At 42.3% G+C, this 16,559-nt stretch overlaps 1 protein-coding gene across 8 annotated transcripts in view; it reads right to left on the bottom strand.

The window, feature by feature from the left end:
- Nucleotides 1-16,559, bottom strand: part of SGCD (sarcoglycan delta) — a 572,369-nt gene that overhangs the window by 69,266 nt on the left and 486,544 nt on the right. For all 8 annotated transcript variants that reach the window (XM_073355246.2, XM_073355243.2, XM_073355244.2 and 5 more), the window contains one exon: nucleotides 14,427-14,546. In XM_073355246.2, coding sequence (XP_073211347.1) covers nucleotides 14,427-14,546 — 120 coding nt within the window. The remainder of the gene's footprint in view (nucleotides 1-14,426; nucleotides 14,547-16,559) is intronic.

The following is a 16,559-nucleotide window of genomic DNA, read 5'->3' on the forward strand; positions in this document are numbered from 1 at the left end:
TTTGTGCTGGAAATGGCCCACCTTGATTATCATACACATTGTAAGGAGAGTGGTCACTTTGGATGGGCTATTACCAGCAGGAGAGTGAGTTTGTGTGTGTGGGGGGCAGAGGGTGAGAAAACCTGGATTTGTGCTGGAAATGGCCCAACTTGATTATCATACACATCGTAAGGAGGGTGATCACTTTAGATAAGCTATTACCAGCAGGAGAGTGGGGTGGAAGGAGGTATTGTTTCATGGTCTCTGTGTATATAATGTCTTCTGCAGTTTCCACAGTATGCATCCGATGAAGTGAGCTGTAGCTCACGAAAGCTTAGGCTCAAATAAATTGGTTAGTCTCTAAGGTGCCACAAGTCCTCCTTTTCTTTTTGCGAATACAGACTAACACAGTTGTTACTCTGAAACCTTTCCAAATAATGTCAGTTTCAGTTTATCCCACACAATGGTACTAGTAAGTAACTTCGCAATGAAACGTGGCAAAAACAGAAGCCTGCACATAACTGAATAATAAAATGAGGATTTTTGGGGTGGGGCGAGTGAGTGGGCATATTTGGGGGCTTGGCAGTGGTGCACATAAAATATTCCTGGTCATTTTCCACTTGTATTATTGGGTTTATGCTCACACTGTGACTGTTGTTTACAGTTAAAAGAAAAGGAGGACTTGTGGCACCTTAGAGACTAACAAATTTATTTGAGCATAGGCTTTTGTGAGCTAAATAAATGTGTTAGTCTCTAAGGTGCTACAAGTCCTCCTTTTCTTTTTGCGGATACAGACTAACACGGCTACTACTCTGAAATCTGTTGTTTACAATTATAATTCTCATTAGTTTTTTTTTTTAAATAATAAGTAAACTACACTAGTCAAAGTAATGGAGACATGTAAATGGCCAGTGATGATTTGGGCCTGGAGTTATAATGGCCTGGAGTTTACCAGGAATTCGTTATTTAATTTGGGATGAGGAAGCAATTTTTGAAACACAACCAATGAAGTTTCTAATCCATGGAGATTTTGGAAAGGCTCCAACTAAGAACATCTACTATACTGGAGCCAGACTTCCTTTCAGAAAATCAGCCATCTCCTTGTCTTCCTTCTCTGATATTCATTGCTTGATACCTTAAGCCCTACTTTTCCTCAGTAGTGATACAGACACATATGCAGTGGGAACTGGAATGAGCGAATCAACTCACATCACACAGGTCACTGGCCAGGTCTCACACAGTTGCAAATTGGGGTTAATTCCTGACCCAAGCGAGTTGGAAATAGAGGATTTACAGTAAAGGTGGAAAATCCTGTATCTCATAACCAGTCCTATGAGATATGCACTCTCCCTAGAACTCTGGCAGTTCCTGCTACTCTAGACTGGGCCATAGACAGGCTATGCTGGAAAGTCAATAACCTGAGAATAGAGATGGCCCAGAACAATGGGGCAAAATGTGGGTAGTATTCAGAAGTTTATGCCCAGCCACAACCAGTTCGTTTCCCTTTGCTTCTGTTCATAGAATCATAGAATCATAGAATATCAGGGTTGGAAGGGACCCCAGAAGGTCATCTAGTCCAACCCCCTGCTCGAAGCAGGACCAATTCCCAGTTAAATCATCCCAGCCAGGGCTTTGTCAAGCCTGACCTTAAAAACCTCTAAGGAAGGAGATTCTACCACCTCCCTAGGTAACGCATTCCAGTGTTTCACCACCCTCTTAGTGAAAAAGTTTTTCCTAATATCCAATCTAAACCTCCCCCACTGCAACTTGAGACCATTACTCCTCGTTCTGTCATCTGCTACCACTGAGAACAGTCTAGAGCCATCCTCTTTGGAACCCCCCTTCAGGTAGTTGAAAGCAGCTAACAAATCCCCCCTCATTCTTCTCTTCTGCAGGCTAAACAATCCCAGCTCCCTCAGCCTCTCCTCATAACTCATGTGTTCTAGACCCCTAATCATTTTTGTTGCCCTTTTTGTTGTTCCTTATTCATAACCTCAGTTATGAATATTTGACCGGCATTTGGTTACAAATTGAAAAGAAAAAACAAAACACTTATTGCACTTCTATTCCATACATTTTGTGTCTTCCTATTGTGAGAGTATTCTTTCCCATTACTCACTCCTGCAACGTATACTAATAACACTACAACTTTAGGGGGTATATTTGTAAAGTATTTACCATCTGTAAGGTATTTAACCAGACTGGGATTCCTGTAAAACTCTGGCCTGTTAGCTACTTTGGAATTCTGTTGCTAGAATTCAATAACATCAGCTTTGCAAACCTCTCAGTTCTTGTTTTCATTTTGCTTTAGTTGAGGAAAGCAGATCTTTGGCAAATGTGGTAAATGTACAATCTGAACATTTTCACATGTATCCATCACCACTCTCCCCAGTTAGAGGTATCTCTGTCTTCCTCCACTTTTATTGAACATAAAGCAAAAGCAAAGTTAAGTGAAATTTATTACTAAATTATTTTTGTCTCCTGGTTGATGTTATTAAAACAGTTCATATCCACTGTGAAAGATTTATAATATCAAATGCTGTTTCATTTTAAAGTATTGGAAGTATTTTTTCACCTTATAAGACTATCTAACTTAGCACAGCCTCATTTGTCTACAAACAGCCAGATACAGTTAAGCAGACAAATATCATATAATTTGTATCCATACGTACTGTATGTCCCTAGATAATAAATTATTGTATTCTTATTATTTCATAAAGACTTCTATTAAAACCCATGCCTACCAATTCTCTCTTTCGACACTGTAATTTACCAGCGATAAATGTTCATAAACAGTTTGAGTGAAAAATCTATATACCCATTTCAGCTTTATTTTAAATTCCATGTAATATCCCTCAAAAATGATTTCATCAATGTGTTTCCATTAGCTGGTTTTCTGTCCAATAACTTAATTCCACACAATCAATCAGGTGCTTATACAGCATGTGACAGGATCTATCTGAAGTGTTTTGAAGGACCGTGAAGATCCACCCAAGAGTTGTTTTTTCTCTGAACTGGCATAAATTGGTGGGGTAAAACCTGGCAAAATATTTTGCATGTGTTGAGCTACTGCATTAGCAAGAAGCAAGACTTTTATGTTAAGGGAATGATTGCTGTTCAACTTCACATATTTTTTCTTTTGTTTGAGACTGTATTCTGTGGGTTCACTGACTTATTCCCACTCTGTAGCAAGGGCCGACCTCCTGATACCAGCTCTGTTGGCTTGTTACATCCGCTGCTGCACTGGGTTTCTCTATACCTTCACTCCACCACAGGTAGGCAAAAAAGGATGGGGTGAGAATAATCTCAACAGCGCGCTTTCAAGAGGCAGCTGCTTGAGTTTAAATCGGGCTTCCAGGTCCCTTCAACTCCATTTGAGAATTAAGTACCACTGCCAGTTTCCATCCTTTCTGAACAGCTTCATCTGTTGCCGGTGGAGTCAAAGAGCGGGCCCTTTCTCCCACCGCTAGAGGGGGGCTGTGGACCCAGACTTTGCTCTTACACTTCAGAAGTGAAAGCAGCACGTGACCCAACAGGCTGAGGCTCTGGCAGATGACCTGCCCCATGACATGAATCCTGCCTCTTGCACACAATGGGGCTGCTTCTTCGTTGCTCAGCACCATGCTGTGTGACATCTCATATTGTATCCCGGTCGACGGTAAAAGAAGGCTTTATCCCTGATCCTTCCTTTCAGAGTTGGCCGTTGGCACATTTATCAGGTGAGTGTCAATGCTCATGCATTTCCTTCCTCCATACAAAACCAGTGAAACCAGATTTCCACCTTTATTAATTTGCATGTGCAGAGAAGGACAACTGAAGATGTTGCACTGGTAGGCAACGGGTGGATTATTCTGCTGACAGTGCTTCCTGGCAATCAGCTCACCAGCAGACAGGCTAAGATTTTCAAAACTGAATGACTAAAGTTGGACCTCTACATCCACACTTAGGGCTTGTACACACTAGCACTTACATTGATGTAACGTATGTTGCTCCATGGTTTGAAAAAGGCAGCCCCCTGAGTGACGTAAGTTACACCGACCTAAGTGCCAGTGTGGACAGCACTATGTCAGTGGGAGAGCTTTTGCTCCTCACATAGCTACTGCCTCTCGAAAAGGTGGATTCATCACGCCGACAGGAGAGCTCTCTCCCATCAGCATAGAGCGTCTGCAGTAGCCATGCTGCAGCTGCACCACTTCGGCAATTCTAGTGTCAACTAGCCCTTAGACATCTTGAAAAGTAGCCTAGCTTTGAAAAGCCAGTGGGAGGAGCTGGGTGCTTAGCACTTTTGAAAATTAGGCCAATTATTTGCAGTGAGGCTGAAACTTTAGGCCAGTTTTGAAAATCTTGGCCATGAGAACTCAAAGTTGTGACTACAGTTCAATTGGTAGGGGCAAACTGCACATGTATAAAGAGAAACAAGGTCACAGCCCAGATAAAAAGAACCAGGGTACATTTCCAAGTTATTTTCCACCCTTTTCTTTTTCGTGGTCAACATTTCTTTCTTGTTCCATTTGCTCTTCTATTAATAACCCTACATCCATGGAACATTTTTAGTACTGTAAATCACTGCTTTACAATAAAATAGGAGTCAAATTGTTCTATGAAGAGATTCTTAATTACTTTAAGCTTGTATGAACTTCTCTTTAAAAAACTCCCTGTAGTTTCATGTAATCTGAAATTAATTTTTTTCAGATAGTCAGAGGAAAATGTACACTGTTGTGATTTTCAAAAAGCTTCTGTGGTCACTATTATCGATCAGGGTGCATTCAGCAACTCACTCATTAAAATACCATGTAACTAGGTTCTCCTCTGTGGGTCCCAGCAGGTCAATATGCTAGACTCTTTAGAAAGTTAACGGCAGTGCCAACAGATCCGAGGAAAGTAAATTCAATACAATATAGTCAGTAATGATCTGTGCCTGCTTCTTTTAATTCAGAGCTACTTTAAAAGCCTTATTCATCCTTAATCTATGTTCTTAAATGGGTGAACACAGTAATAGTGATTGCTCCCCGTGTAATCTCATCAAATCTGAAATCAATAGAAGTTCCATTCCGTGCCTCACCAATATAAAATGGCTAGATTCAGCGAGGGTAGTGGAAAAAAGTAATAAATCTTCCTTCCTTCCTTTCTTTCTTTCGCAGACTAGCCATTGTTTTGCCATAACCAATATTGCTTCAACTCTGCTTTGTTACCTTTGCTTTCTCACCATCTTTAATTATTGGTACTTGTCAAGGTTCCTTCCCCACTCTGAACTCTAGGGTACATATGTGGGGACCTGCATGAAAAACCTCCAAAGCTTATTCTTACCAGGTTAGGTTAAAAACTTCCTCAAGGTACAAACTTTGCCTTGTCCTTGAACCCTATGATGCCACCACCAAGCGTGTTAAACAAAGAACAGGGAAAGAGCCCACTTGGAGACGTCTTCCCCAAAAAATATCCCCCCAAGCCCTACACCCCCTTTCCTGGGGAAGGCTTGATAAAAATCCTCACCAATTTGCATAGGTGAACACAGACCCAAACCCGTGGATCTTAAGAACAATGAAAAAGCAATCAGGATCTTAAAAGAAGAATTTTAATTAAAGAAAAAGTAAAAGAATCACCTCTGTAAAATCAGGATGGTAAATACCTTACAGGGTAATCAGATTCAAAACATAGAGACTCCCTCTAGGCAAAACCTTAAGTTACAAAAAGACACAAAAACAGGAATATACATTCCATTCAGCACAGCTTATTTACCAGCCATTTAAACAAAAGGAAATCTAACACATTTCTAGCTAGATTACTTACTAACTTAACAGAAGTTCTGAAGAGCATTCCTGACCTGTTCCCAGCAAAAGCATCACACAGACAGACCCTTTGTTCCCCCCCTCCAGCTTTGAAAGTATCTTGTCTCCTCATTGGTCATTTTGGTCAGGTGCCAGAGAGGTTATCTTAGCTTCTTAACCCTTTACAGGTGAAGGGGTTTTGCCTCTGGCCAGGAGGGATTTTATAGTTCTGTATACAGAAAGGTGGTTACCCTTCCCTTTATATTTATGACCGTACTGTTGACAATTGTGTTTATTTTTAATAAAAACATAAAATGAAATATTTTGAAAGTCCACAAAATCATTAAAGAAGCCAAAATCCAGGATGATTACCTTGGTACCAAACAATTATTGTCTGTATTAATTCCCTTTAAAGGAAAAAAAATGCCATAAATCTCATGGGCCTGATAACTCAGATTTTCTCTGCAAATCAGACAAACCAATTTTCTTATATCTGGCACCAATAAAACAGATAGTGCCAATAAAAACAATGTAATTTACATATCAGTAAGTTATACCAGACTGCCCTTTCTATGGGAAAGTCTCTTGGGCCCAGGGATTTTGTTTTAACATACTGGCTTAAGGCAGCTGTTTCCTTGCTGTGTTCAGCTCCAGCCTTAGGGTTGAAGGACAAAGATGCCCACCGAGGGTCAAAAACATTAAATATATTTCTTACTACTTCTGTTCAAACTATGAAGTCCTAAAGTCCTTAGCCCTGGCCAGATTGCGCCTCCCTGGGAAAACCCATGGGAAGGAGAGAAAGGGGAGACGGCTGTGAGCGATTCCAGACATTGTATTGAAAGGCAGGATTTGCTTCCTCACCCCTTTCCCAGTCACAAAGCCAATGATGCCCTGAGCTCCCCAGGGACATCAGGATATCAGCAGCAGGAGGCCCGGGGGTCTGTGCTCTCAGCAGTCCCACTCAGTGCACCCTCTCAGGACTTCTGCAGCCAAAAGCAGCCCCTAGGGCACACCGCTAAAGGAGGATCCTCACTGCAGAAAAGGGGACCAATGATATGAAAGCTGGCCTGACTACATTACCTTTGCACTGTGCGCTCCACTAGGTACAGGGGAGAGTATGTACCTTCTTCCTGCGGCCCACCCCATCCCTTTAAGAGTCCCTGTAGCATCAAGGAACGCTGTTGCAAAAGTGGCTGAGGGTCCTCTTCATGCATGGATCTCACAGCATGACTGGGCCCTCGGTTTGTATTCAGTGCTTACCCAGGCAAAATTCCTGAGTGTCACTCACAGTTTGTCTGAGCAAACATCAAGACTTCAGGATTTGGTCCTTAATCTGTCTACAGGCGCACAGGATTTGAAAGTGAGGAAGAAACTTCATTTCCTCTCAGTTCAACTGCAGTTCATAGCCAAACGGTGCAAATGGATCACCCTTTCTCATGCCTTTAGTTACTGGTGGACAGTGTATTGATTTCTCATCGCATCCCTTTTTCCTTTGTTAAATGTGATTTTTTTGCACCCTAGTGATGCAAAGAAAACACATTAGAGGTTTGATAAGACTGCAGTCACACAGCTTTGCCTGATGAATAAAGGAAATGAATACTATTTCCAGCCTTAGTGCTGCCAAGGCTAAAATCTGTTAGCACTTGTCATAATGTTTCATCAGTAACTTAATTTTTCTCTTTGTCCATTCTTCATTGCACTGATGGCAGAACGTGGCTCTCACTCCCAGGTTACATTATCAATACTACTAACGTCCTCAAGAGCTCAGTCAGAACTGGACAGAAACTGAGAATGAGTGTTGCAGGCTCACAGCGGCCTCCTAAAGAAGTGGTCTTCCACCATCTACAGCACAGTGCCTTATTTTAATCAGACACAATCATCTTTTAGATGGTTCGCAAAGGACAACTGTCACCACTGGCAAGACATTTTAACCCTCTCCAGTGATGTCCTCCCTCTTTCGGAAGAGCTAGCTACTGGAACTGTGGCCGGGATGTTTCACCTCAGGAATACACACCGCACAATCCTCTCTATTTCAGCACTGGGATTCAAGATTGCTATTTGTCCACACACACAGCATTTCAGGGGATATAATGGTGAGAGCACACGGTCCATTTCATTTTGACTCGTACCAGACTTGACAGCTTTGCCTCCAAAGGTGGGAAACTAGGGCTACTGCTCATACTGCCATGCAGACTCCAGCCAAAAGCCATTCTGAAAGCACAATTACCACTGCAAAGGTTAAGCAGAGGTCTTGACCTGAACATTTTAGACAGAAACAAACATCCCTCAGAGAAGTGTATATGATAAAAAATTACTGTAAGATAAAAAATGTACTGCATAAGATTCCCCATCTTTTTCCATCTCCACGTGAAAGGTCCTGAGTTTATCATTTACCTTTGCAATAAAAGTAACTGACAAGCAAATAACGTTGTGGCTAGTATTCATAAAAACTCAGCTGTACTATTATACTCATTCTGCTGTACAAATCTCAACTAGCCCAGTATGTAAAGGGTATGCCAAGAATTTACTAAAAATGCAACACTAAAAGAATCAGGAGGCTTATTTGTTCTCTATCAGGCTTGGACCTCCTTTGTAGCACCTCCTTTGTTTCTCCCAGACTACGGCAACACAAGACCTACTGAAAATGTTTGAGGACGCAAAGCCGTTGAGACAGCTGGGATGGTTTACACAGAGATATTAGTTCATCACATTCATGTTAAACCGTATCCCCCTCCTGACCAACCTGGAAAGCGCTGGGGGCAATACAAATTCCCTTTTCATCCTCTCTTGTGTAGTGGCAGTCTAATACTTGTGAACACAAGACTGCAAATTCAAAACAGATTAAACCAAAACCAAACCTTTGGTTTAAAGTGATCATTCTGTGAGGCCATTATGTCGAGAGTTCTTTAGCCACAGGCATACCAGGTTATGTTGCTTTCCATTTGTAGTGCTTTATTAACTAAAATCTTTATGGTGTTAATACCTTTCTCCTGTAAATAACGAAGTAGAAATGTGCCTTTGGAACAAATGACTACAGACCTATTAATAAATTAGCAATTACATTTCAGCACCTGAGACTCCACCTGGGTTACTAGACACATTAGTGAAATCAAATCAGCAGGAAAAACTGCTCGGAAGAACAATGATTCCAAAACAGAGAATGGTCCAGAAAGCAAGTGTGGTTAGCAACACCCCCAAATTCTGTATATTGGTGCTCCATTTCATGGTCCACATGGAATTTACCATGGATCCCCCACTTAGGGCCACAGAAGGATGTGAGCTCAGTAGAACCAGAGCAGTTTTGCTACACAGACATGGCTACAGGAGAGGAGACAATGAAAGGGGTCAGCTCAGCTCCAAGAGGGCTCTGACATTCTGGTGTGTAGGGATGTAATGTGGGCAGAATGAGACTTGGGTCAAACTCCCCTGCAGAAGAGCTACTGCAGTCATGAGCCTGGGAGATTGAGGGGGCAGGATTCCGTCCCACCATAACCTCAGGAAAGCACAGCCGCTTTAGCTGGCCTGTGCCATGGGGAGAGGGTTTAACCCAGTGTTTAGTAATAGCAATAGTAACCATTTATATTATGGTCGTCAAGTTTGGGACTCCTTTCACTTGGGGACAATCTCTGCCCTGGAATTCGTATGTTTTATACAATAGGGGCCTTATGCAAAGCCCACTGAAATCAAAGGAAACTCTTAGATGCCTCATTAGTGATCTTTGTCATACCACGAGAACCACCAAATATGGCACTTGTGTACAGTGACTACGTCCCACTGCACCTCAACCTGACTCCCACATGTCTATATTGGCGCTTCCTCTACAATTCAAAACCAGAGACCAAAACAGCCAGTACAATGTGTAAGCACTCTCCATATTGTCTTGTTTTAAGATCATCACAATTCATCTGGATTTCCACCAATATTCAGTAAAAGAAAAACATCAATTCACTTCCCACCATAAATATTAATTACCAGAATTTGTTGGCAAGCTTTCCTGAAAACAAACTCTGAAATCTAACGTCCAAAAAGATGTCAAGGCCTTTGGGAGAACTGATTCCAGCATGCCATCTGATGTTGTTTTAAAAGGCTAAATTAAGAATCTGACCACAGTTTAATTTCTGTAAAAACTCTCACTAATTTAAATTGCTTTAGATTTAATTAAAAATGCTTTTGTATAGAGATAATAATGTAACTCTGGTAATTAGTATCAAGTGGCATCTAGAGGGCATATTTAAAAACTAATCTGGAGAATAAATAGAGCTAATTAACAGTTAGAATAATGCTTTATGATTATCCTTTGTTTATAAATGTTATAATGTTCAATGTGTTGTAGAACGAAATTGGTAATTAATGTATATCAAAGTTACTTTTCAATGTTCTTTTACTGAAGCATCTCTTAGATACAACATTTTTTAGATTATCATAATTTGTTTTATTTCGGGGTGGGGGAAGGGGTATGTGAGAGAGGGGAACTGTTTACAGCACAACATGTGAATTTAGTTAGGGCCAGTTTGTTTCTCCTTCCACTGTTCAGAGTGTGAGAGTTTATGAGCCCTTGGGAGATACCCAAATCAGCACTAGATTGTGTCTTTTTGGTGCGTGCCAAGCTATACAGTGTGGGGGAGGATATAGGGAACCCTAAGCTGTCCTCCTCCGTGAATGTCTGCCATGTGAGACTCAATGAGGAATGAAGTTCTACTCAGTGGGAGTAACGGTGGCAGATTCTGCCTCTGAGGGGTTGACTGTGAATCAAAGCCATAGCCCGCTGTATAGAGGACGATCCAGTGGTTAGGTCACCAGCCTAGTAACCATGTTAAATTCTCCACTCTGCCACAGACTCCCTGTGTGACCTTTGGCAAATCACTTCATCTCGCTGTGCCTCGGTTTCCCGTTTGTAAAATGGGGTAATAGCCCTGCAAAACCTCACAGGGGTGTCTGAGGATAAATGCATTAAAGATTGTGAGGTGTTCAAATATTATGGTAATGAGGGCCATATAAATACCTAAGGCAAAAAGATATGTCCAGGCAACAATGTGGATTCCTACGTAGCTGCCACGTCTGTCCTGCTTCTCTGTCTTTGAACTCCTGGAATTGACCTCTCCTCTGACTTAGATCCTGACTTCCATCGATCCCCGGAGCCCCAGCACGGATCCTGATCCCTGGTATTGACTCCTGGCCCAATTCTTGTTCCCGCCTCCAGTTCTGTCCTTCGGCTTGACTCCCGACTCAGACTCTGGCTTTGTCCCTCAGCTTCACTCCGACACCAGCTCTGACCCCTGGCTTCGGCTCCTGCCACTACTCCTGCCTATCTTCATCCAGGATCCTGACCCTCAGGTCCAGACAAGAATATTGGAAGGAATACAAAGATACAGAATAACATCTCCTGGCATGGTAAGCAGCGACGACAACCACTTTTTGAGACACAGTTAGATTACAGAAACGAGGGTGAAAAAAATCAAAGCCCAACACAAACGCTGAAAACGTTGCAGCTCAAGGTTACTGAAATACTGTACAGTATAACCTCTATTCTCCTGTCACCATATCTTTTCTTCTTTCATGTCTCTACCTAAGCCTGATAAAACCTTGAGAGAGATTCTGCTGCAAACATAAATAAAAATGCACGATAGCATTAGCAAGCTCCCCACTCCTTATGTTCCAGTGACTACAATGAGGCATAAACTCAAACTGATATATCTAAAACTACTGCTGCTTCCTCCAGAGCAATTCAAGCAAATAATAGACAAATATTTTTCGAGCTATGTCATCTGAAAAGGAGTATTTGCAACCTGTGGAATACTTTTTATCAGCTAATTATCACTTGGTTTGACCAAGAAAAATGGTCTAAAATATCCTTCTACTCTGAGATCTCCAGGAGAATACTTAGACTGATCATCTCCTGAATTCATAAGAATTGAGTTGATCCAATATCTCTGAAAAATGCAGTGGAGGATAGGAGACTTGTGTTAAGAGCCTAATTTTGTGGTATATATTTTACTGCTCTAAAACTGCACATTTGCTTTAACGGTCAGTTTTTAAATTTTCTAATAAAAAAGAGACACCATGAAGTCTGGAAAGCACCAAATTACAAAATCCATATAAACATATATATATATATATATATAAAATACACACATATTCCATACAGAAAGTGATAGATATAGATAGGTATATTACATAGTGTGACAAAGTTCCTCCTCTACCTTGGTGGGTCTTGTGCTTATTGGCGGATTTGCTAGCCTTGGAGCTTCACGGCAGCCCTCAGCCTGTCCGTTTTTTTGAACCCACAGTCCAGTTCGACTCCTTCTGTGTCTGACCAGGAGTTGGGAGGTTTGGGGGGAACCCGGGCCTGCCCTCTATTCCGGGTTCCAGCCCAAGGCCCTGTGGAATGCAGCTGTCTAGAGTGCCTCCTGGAACAGCTGGGCGACAGCTACAACTCCCTGGGCTACTTCCCCATGGCCTCCTCCCAACACCTTCTTTATTCTTACCATAGGACCTTCCTCCTGGTGTCTGATAATGCTTGTACTCCTCAGTCCTCCAACAGTCCGTGTTCTCACTCTCAGCTCCTAGTGCCTCTTGCTCCCAGATCCTCACACACGCACCACAAACTGAAGTGAGCTCCTTTTTAAACCCAGATGCCCGGATTAGCCTGCCTTAATTGATTCTAACAGCTTCTTGATTGGCTGCAGGTGTTCTAATCAGCCTGTCTCTCTTAATTGTCTCCAGAAGGTTTCTGATTGTTCTGGAACCTTCCCTGTTACCTTACCCAGGGAAAAGGGACCTACTTAACCTGGGGCTAATATATCTGCCTTCTATTACTCTCCTGTAGCCATCTGGCCTGACCCTGTCACAATAGGTATGTAGGTTGTTTTATTTTTTAAATGAACACTTGCATGCTCTTTTTTCTCAATTAAAAACATCCTCCACCCAATACTCCTTTGCAAACCTTCTATAACCAAACAGCAAGCACTGTACTGGAGGGCAACAGATTTAGGCTCACAGACTCTATTGGCAGAAGGGACCATCATTACTCCTTGACAGAAAAAGGAGTAATGGTCTCAAGTTGCAGTGGGGGAGGTTTAGGTTGGATATTAGGAAAAACTTTTTCACCAGGAGGGTGGTGAAGCACAGGAAAGGGTTACCTAGGGAGGTGGTAGAATCTCCTTCCTTAGAGGTTTTTAAGGTCAGGCTTGACAAAGCCCTGGCTGGGATGATTTAGTTGGGGATTGGTCCTGCTTTGAGCAGGGGGTTGGACTAGATGACCTCCTGAGGTCCCTTCCAACCCTGATATTCTATGATTCTGATTCTATGATCATGATCATCTAGTCTGAGCTCCTGCACATCGCAGGCCACAGAACCTGCCTAACCTCTGGCTGAGTTAGTGAAGTCTGCAAATCATGATTGAAAGACTTCAATTTACAGAGAATCCACCATTTACACTAGTTTAAACCTGCAAGTGACCCATGCCTCATGCTGCAGAGGAAGGTGAAAAGGCTTCATGCTTCTAAAGGGGTTACGATATATAACTATGGGGAAAAATGTTTAAAATTATTAAAAACACCTAAACAGTCTCTTTTCCACCTAACTGAAATAAACACAAAGGCTGCTCAGGCATTCGAGCACTCGTACTCACAAGATAATGCCAGCATAAACTTTGACAGAAGGACCTGGTGCAGGAAACTCTGGGGAGTTAAGCTGATCCAGGCTGCGGTAGCATAAAAAGACAAACCCCTGGTTTATAGGGGAGAGGTTTTTCAGATCAAGCACAACCCTCAAAGTAAATTAAGCCAGTCAAAGAGGAGCAGCAGCAGAGGGATGCACCAATTCTGTGGCTTTCAACAGAGAATCCTGCCAATAGGACTCCTGCAGAGTCTGGTGGGAGTTCGTGTTACTCCGGCCTACCTTGAATTACTGAAGAACTCCAGTGGATGACAACAGTGGAGAGTCTGGCTGCCTGCCAAGGGGGGCGGGGTGAATCCCTCATTGGGTATAGCGGATTAAGCCATGCCAGCAAAAAAGCCATATTGGGCTCCAAGACACAGCAAACTCTCATATGGATATTAAGGAAAAATTAGGTAATATAAGATAAAAGCCCATAGACTATCAAGAAAATTAGTATGGAGACTAAAAATACAATGTGGGAAGCAGTTCTTCTGAAAATCGTATTGCTTTAGAATGAATGTAGGGTTGGTGAAAGGACCAGATCAACAGGACTGGAGTCCTCTGTTTATTCCCAGGACAGTGACTGTGGCCGTGAAAGCTACCCTACACTGCTCCATTATCATCCGTCATCTTGGACCCAAAGGATTGAGCAGGTAGCTCAGCCTCCAAAATCATCCAGTGTTTGGCCTCTCTGCTAAGACTGCCAAAACTAGTTATTTACTTCTCCAGTGAACCTGGATTGCAGCCACCAGTAACTTATTAGGAAGGCTAGCCAACAGCCATCACATGACAGCAACGGTCACAATCAGCTTGAGGCACATTCAAAGCACAGATGTAGGTGCAAGGCAGTGAGTCCCATTACCAATCCCATGAGCAGTCCAGTCTCCCAAGGCTTGACCAACCCCTACTGATGTCAACAAGAGTTTTGGTGTTGACTTCAAACCGAGCTCGACCAAGCTCTTAGAAAACTTTCTGAGAAGTTTAGACAGTTTTAGAACAGTTGATTTGTCTAAGAGCTCTTACCTAAAACTCTCAGTCTCTCTGCTCCCACGACCACTTCGTTGTCATCTGCAGAAAACAGCAATTTTCCAGAGAGGGATTTCACCTCGAATTTTTGGCTGTGTGCTTCCACTGCTTGGGGACCTAGAACGGGAGAACAGGTTTAGCCCATGTTTTCTGAAGAAAATCATATGGTATTTTTATGAATGCAATAAATCTGAGTGTTGAGATTATCTCAGTAATTCTGCATGTATGATCTACAATTTGATCAACCACTCAGAGAGATTTCTCCTCTTGAGAGTGTGACTTCTCCTTAGGACAAGGTAATAACATGATGTTTAAACCGCCCTGTAAAAATGACCATGATTTCTTCCTATGCCTTAATGAACATTTGTTGACATTACAAAACCACCAAGCAATTTATCACAACTGGGAGTTTCTGCTAAAGAAAGACCCAGGCATGAAATAGCAGAGTGTGTTATCAGCCCTGATTTAAGTGCATTGGCACAGCTGTACAAGGTACGAAGATTTTTGCAAGGCATGAGTGTATGAAAAGGACGAAAGGAAGCAAGTCCAACATCTGCCCTTTCTTTGCTTGGCTCTGACTTCCATATAAATCCAATTTACCCTGAATAAACTGATGCTGGTATCTGACATGCTCCAATCCAAAAGGAATATAAAAATCAGGAGCAAGTGCTTCATTTTGAACTGTAGACTAATGGCCTGTTCTACTGAAATCAATAGGAGCAGATGAGGTACAGTACTAAGAGTCTGACCCTGAGAAGGGATGAGCATTTTCAAATGAGCCTTCACAGGATGAGGCCCTACGTGACTGGCTTTCAAGCATGTACAAGACAAAATAAAGGGAAGTCACCTTTAATATTTCAGAAAGTTTTATATGAGTAACAAACACTTCCCCAGTATTTAGCTCTTATCTTAATACTACTGCTGTCTTTTGATGTGCTCTGCAATCTCATGCTGAGAAGTCTCTGGTAATGCTTTTTGTTCCAAAGCCTGACAAACATTACCTGCCCTTGTGGCCATTCCATCCTGGTCTGTGGCTCAGCAGTGCAAAGAGCTGACCCTTCTGCTACCTGACCAGGACTCAACTTGTAAAAATCACCACTTAACATTCCTCTCCTACCTATCCCACGCCACGCACAACAAAACCTGATTGATTTGCCATGGCTCATTGGCAGATGACCAGACCCAAATGTTTCTCTCACTGTCTCCCTGACTAGTCTCACTTCTCAGAAGAAAAATGACTCTTGAAGGGCCAAGGTTTTTAAATGTGGGCTTTAACACTGTGTGCTCACAATTGCTCGCCCATGCAGTTGTGTGCACTAGCATTTATGCATGCCAATGCTGCCTGAGTGCACAAACAATTAATTGTGTGCACAGTGGTGGGTACAGAAGGTAGAAACTGTTTAATTCTGTGGAAACACTAAAGGATCCTGCAAATTATTTTGAGAAAATCTCACAATTTTTGGCAGCTTTTAGGTTCGAATTTCTCTCTACCTACCCACGACTGCAATGCGCTCAATACGGGACTATCATCTTAAGACCACTCGGAACGGACTCTGGCGCGGAATGCAGCACCCTGCTTACTAATCAGAGTGTCACACTGAGATCTCACATCATCAGCTTTCCATGAGCTGTGTTGGCAGCCTGTGAGTTCTCTGTGCGGAGTTCCAGGTGTCGGTTTTAACCGGTAAAGCCCTATGTGGAAACTGGTTCCCTGAGAAGACAGCATCGCTCTGCATGCCGTTCCACCTCAGCTGAGATCAGCAGAGTTGCTTAAACTGGAAACCCCTCAATTTAAAGAGATGGGAGCAGCTGGCAGGGTGTTCTCTATGAAGGGCTCTCGATTGTGGAATTCTCTTTCCCACTCCTCGTTAAAGAATTTGTATTTGAGATATGCTGTGTTATCCCACCCTTCTTCTGAGGCATGTAAGGGGGATGTGGGCTTACAGACACACACAGTGCTACTATATTCGATTACGATTACTGCTGTCATCAGGAGTTGGTTTCTAAACTATGGAGCAGGAGATTTTTAGAGTAGTTATATTTAGGTTCAGTTATATTATATGGTATCATATCATTTACCATGACTTTTAAGTGTATGCAAAGATACCCAGAGCACGTAATGGGTGTTGA

Source organism: Lepidochelys kempii, chromosome 8, assembly GCF_965140285.1.
Source record: "Lepidochelys kempii isolate rLepKem1 chromosome 8, rLepKem1.hap1, whole genome shotgun sequence".
NCBI lineage: Eukaryota > Metazoa > Chordata > Testudines > Cheloniidae > Lepidochelys > Lepidochelys kempii.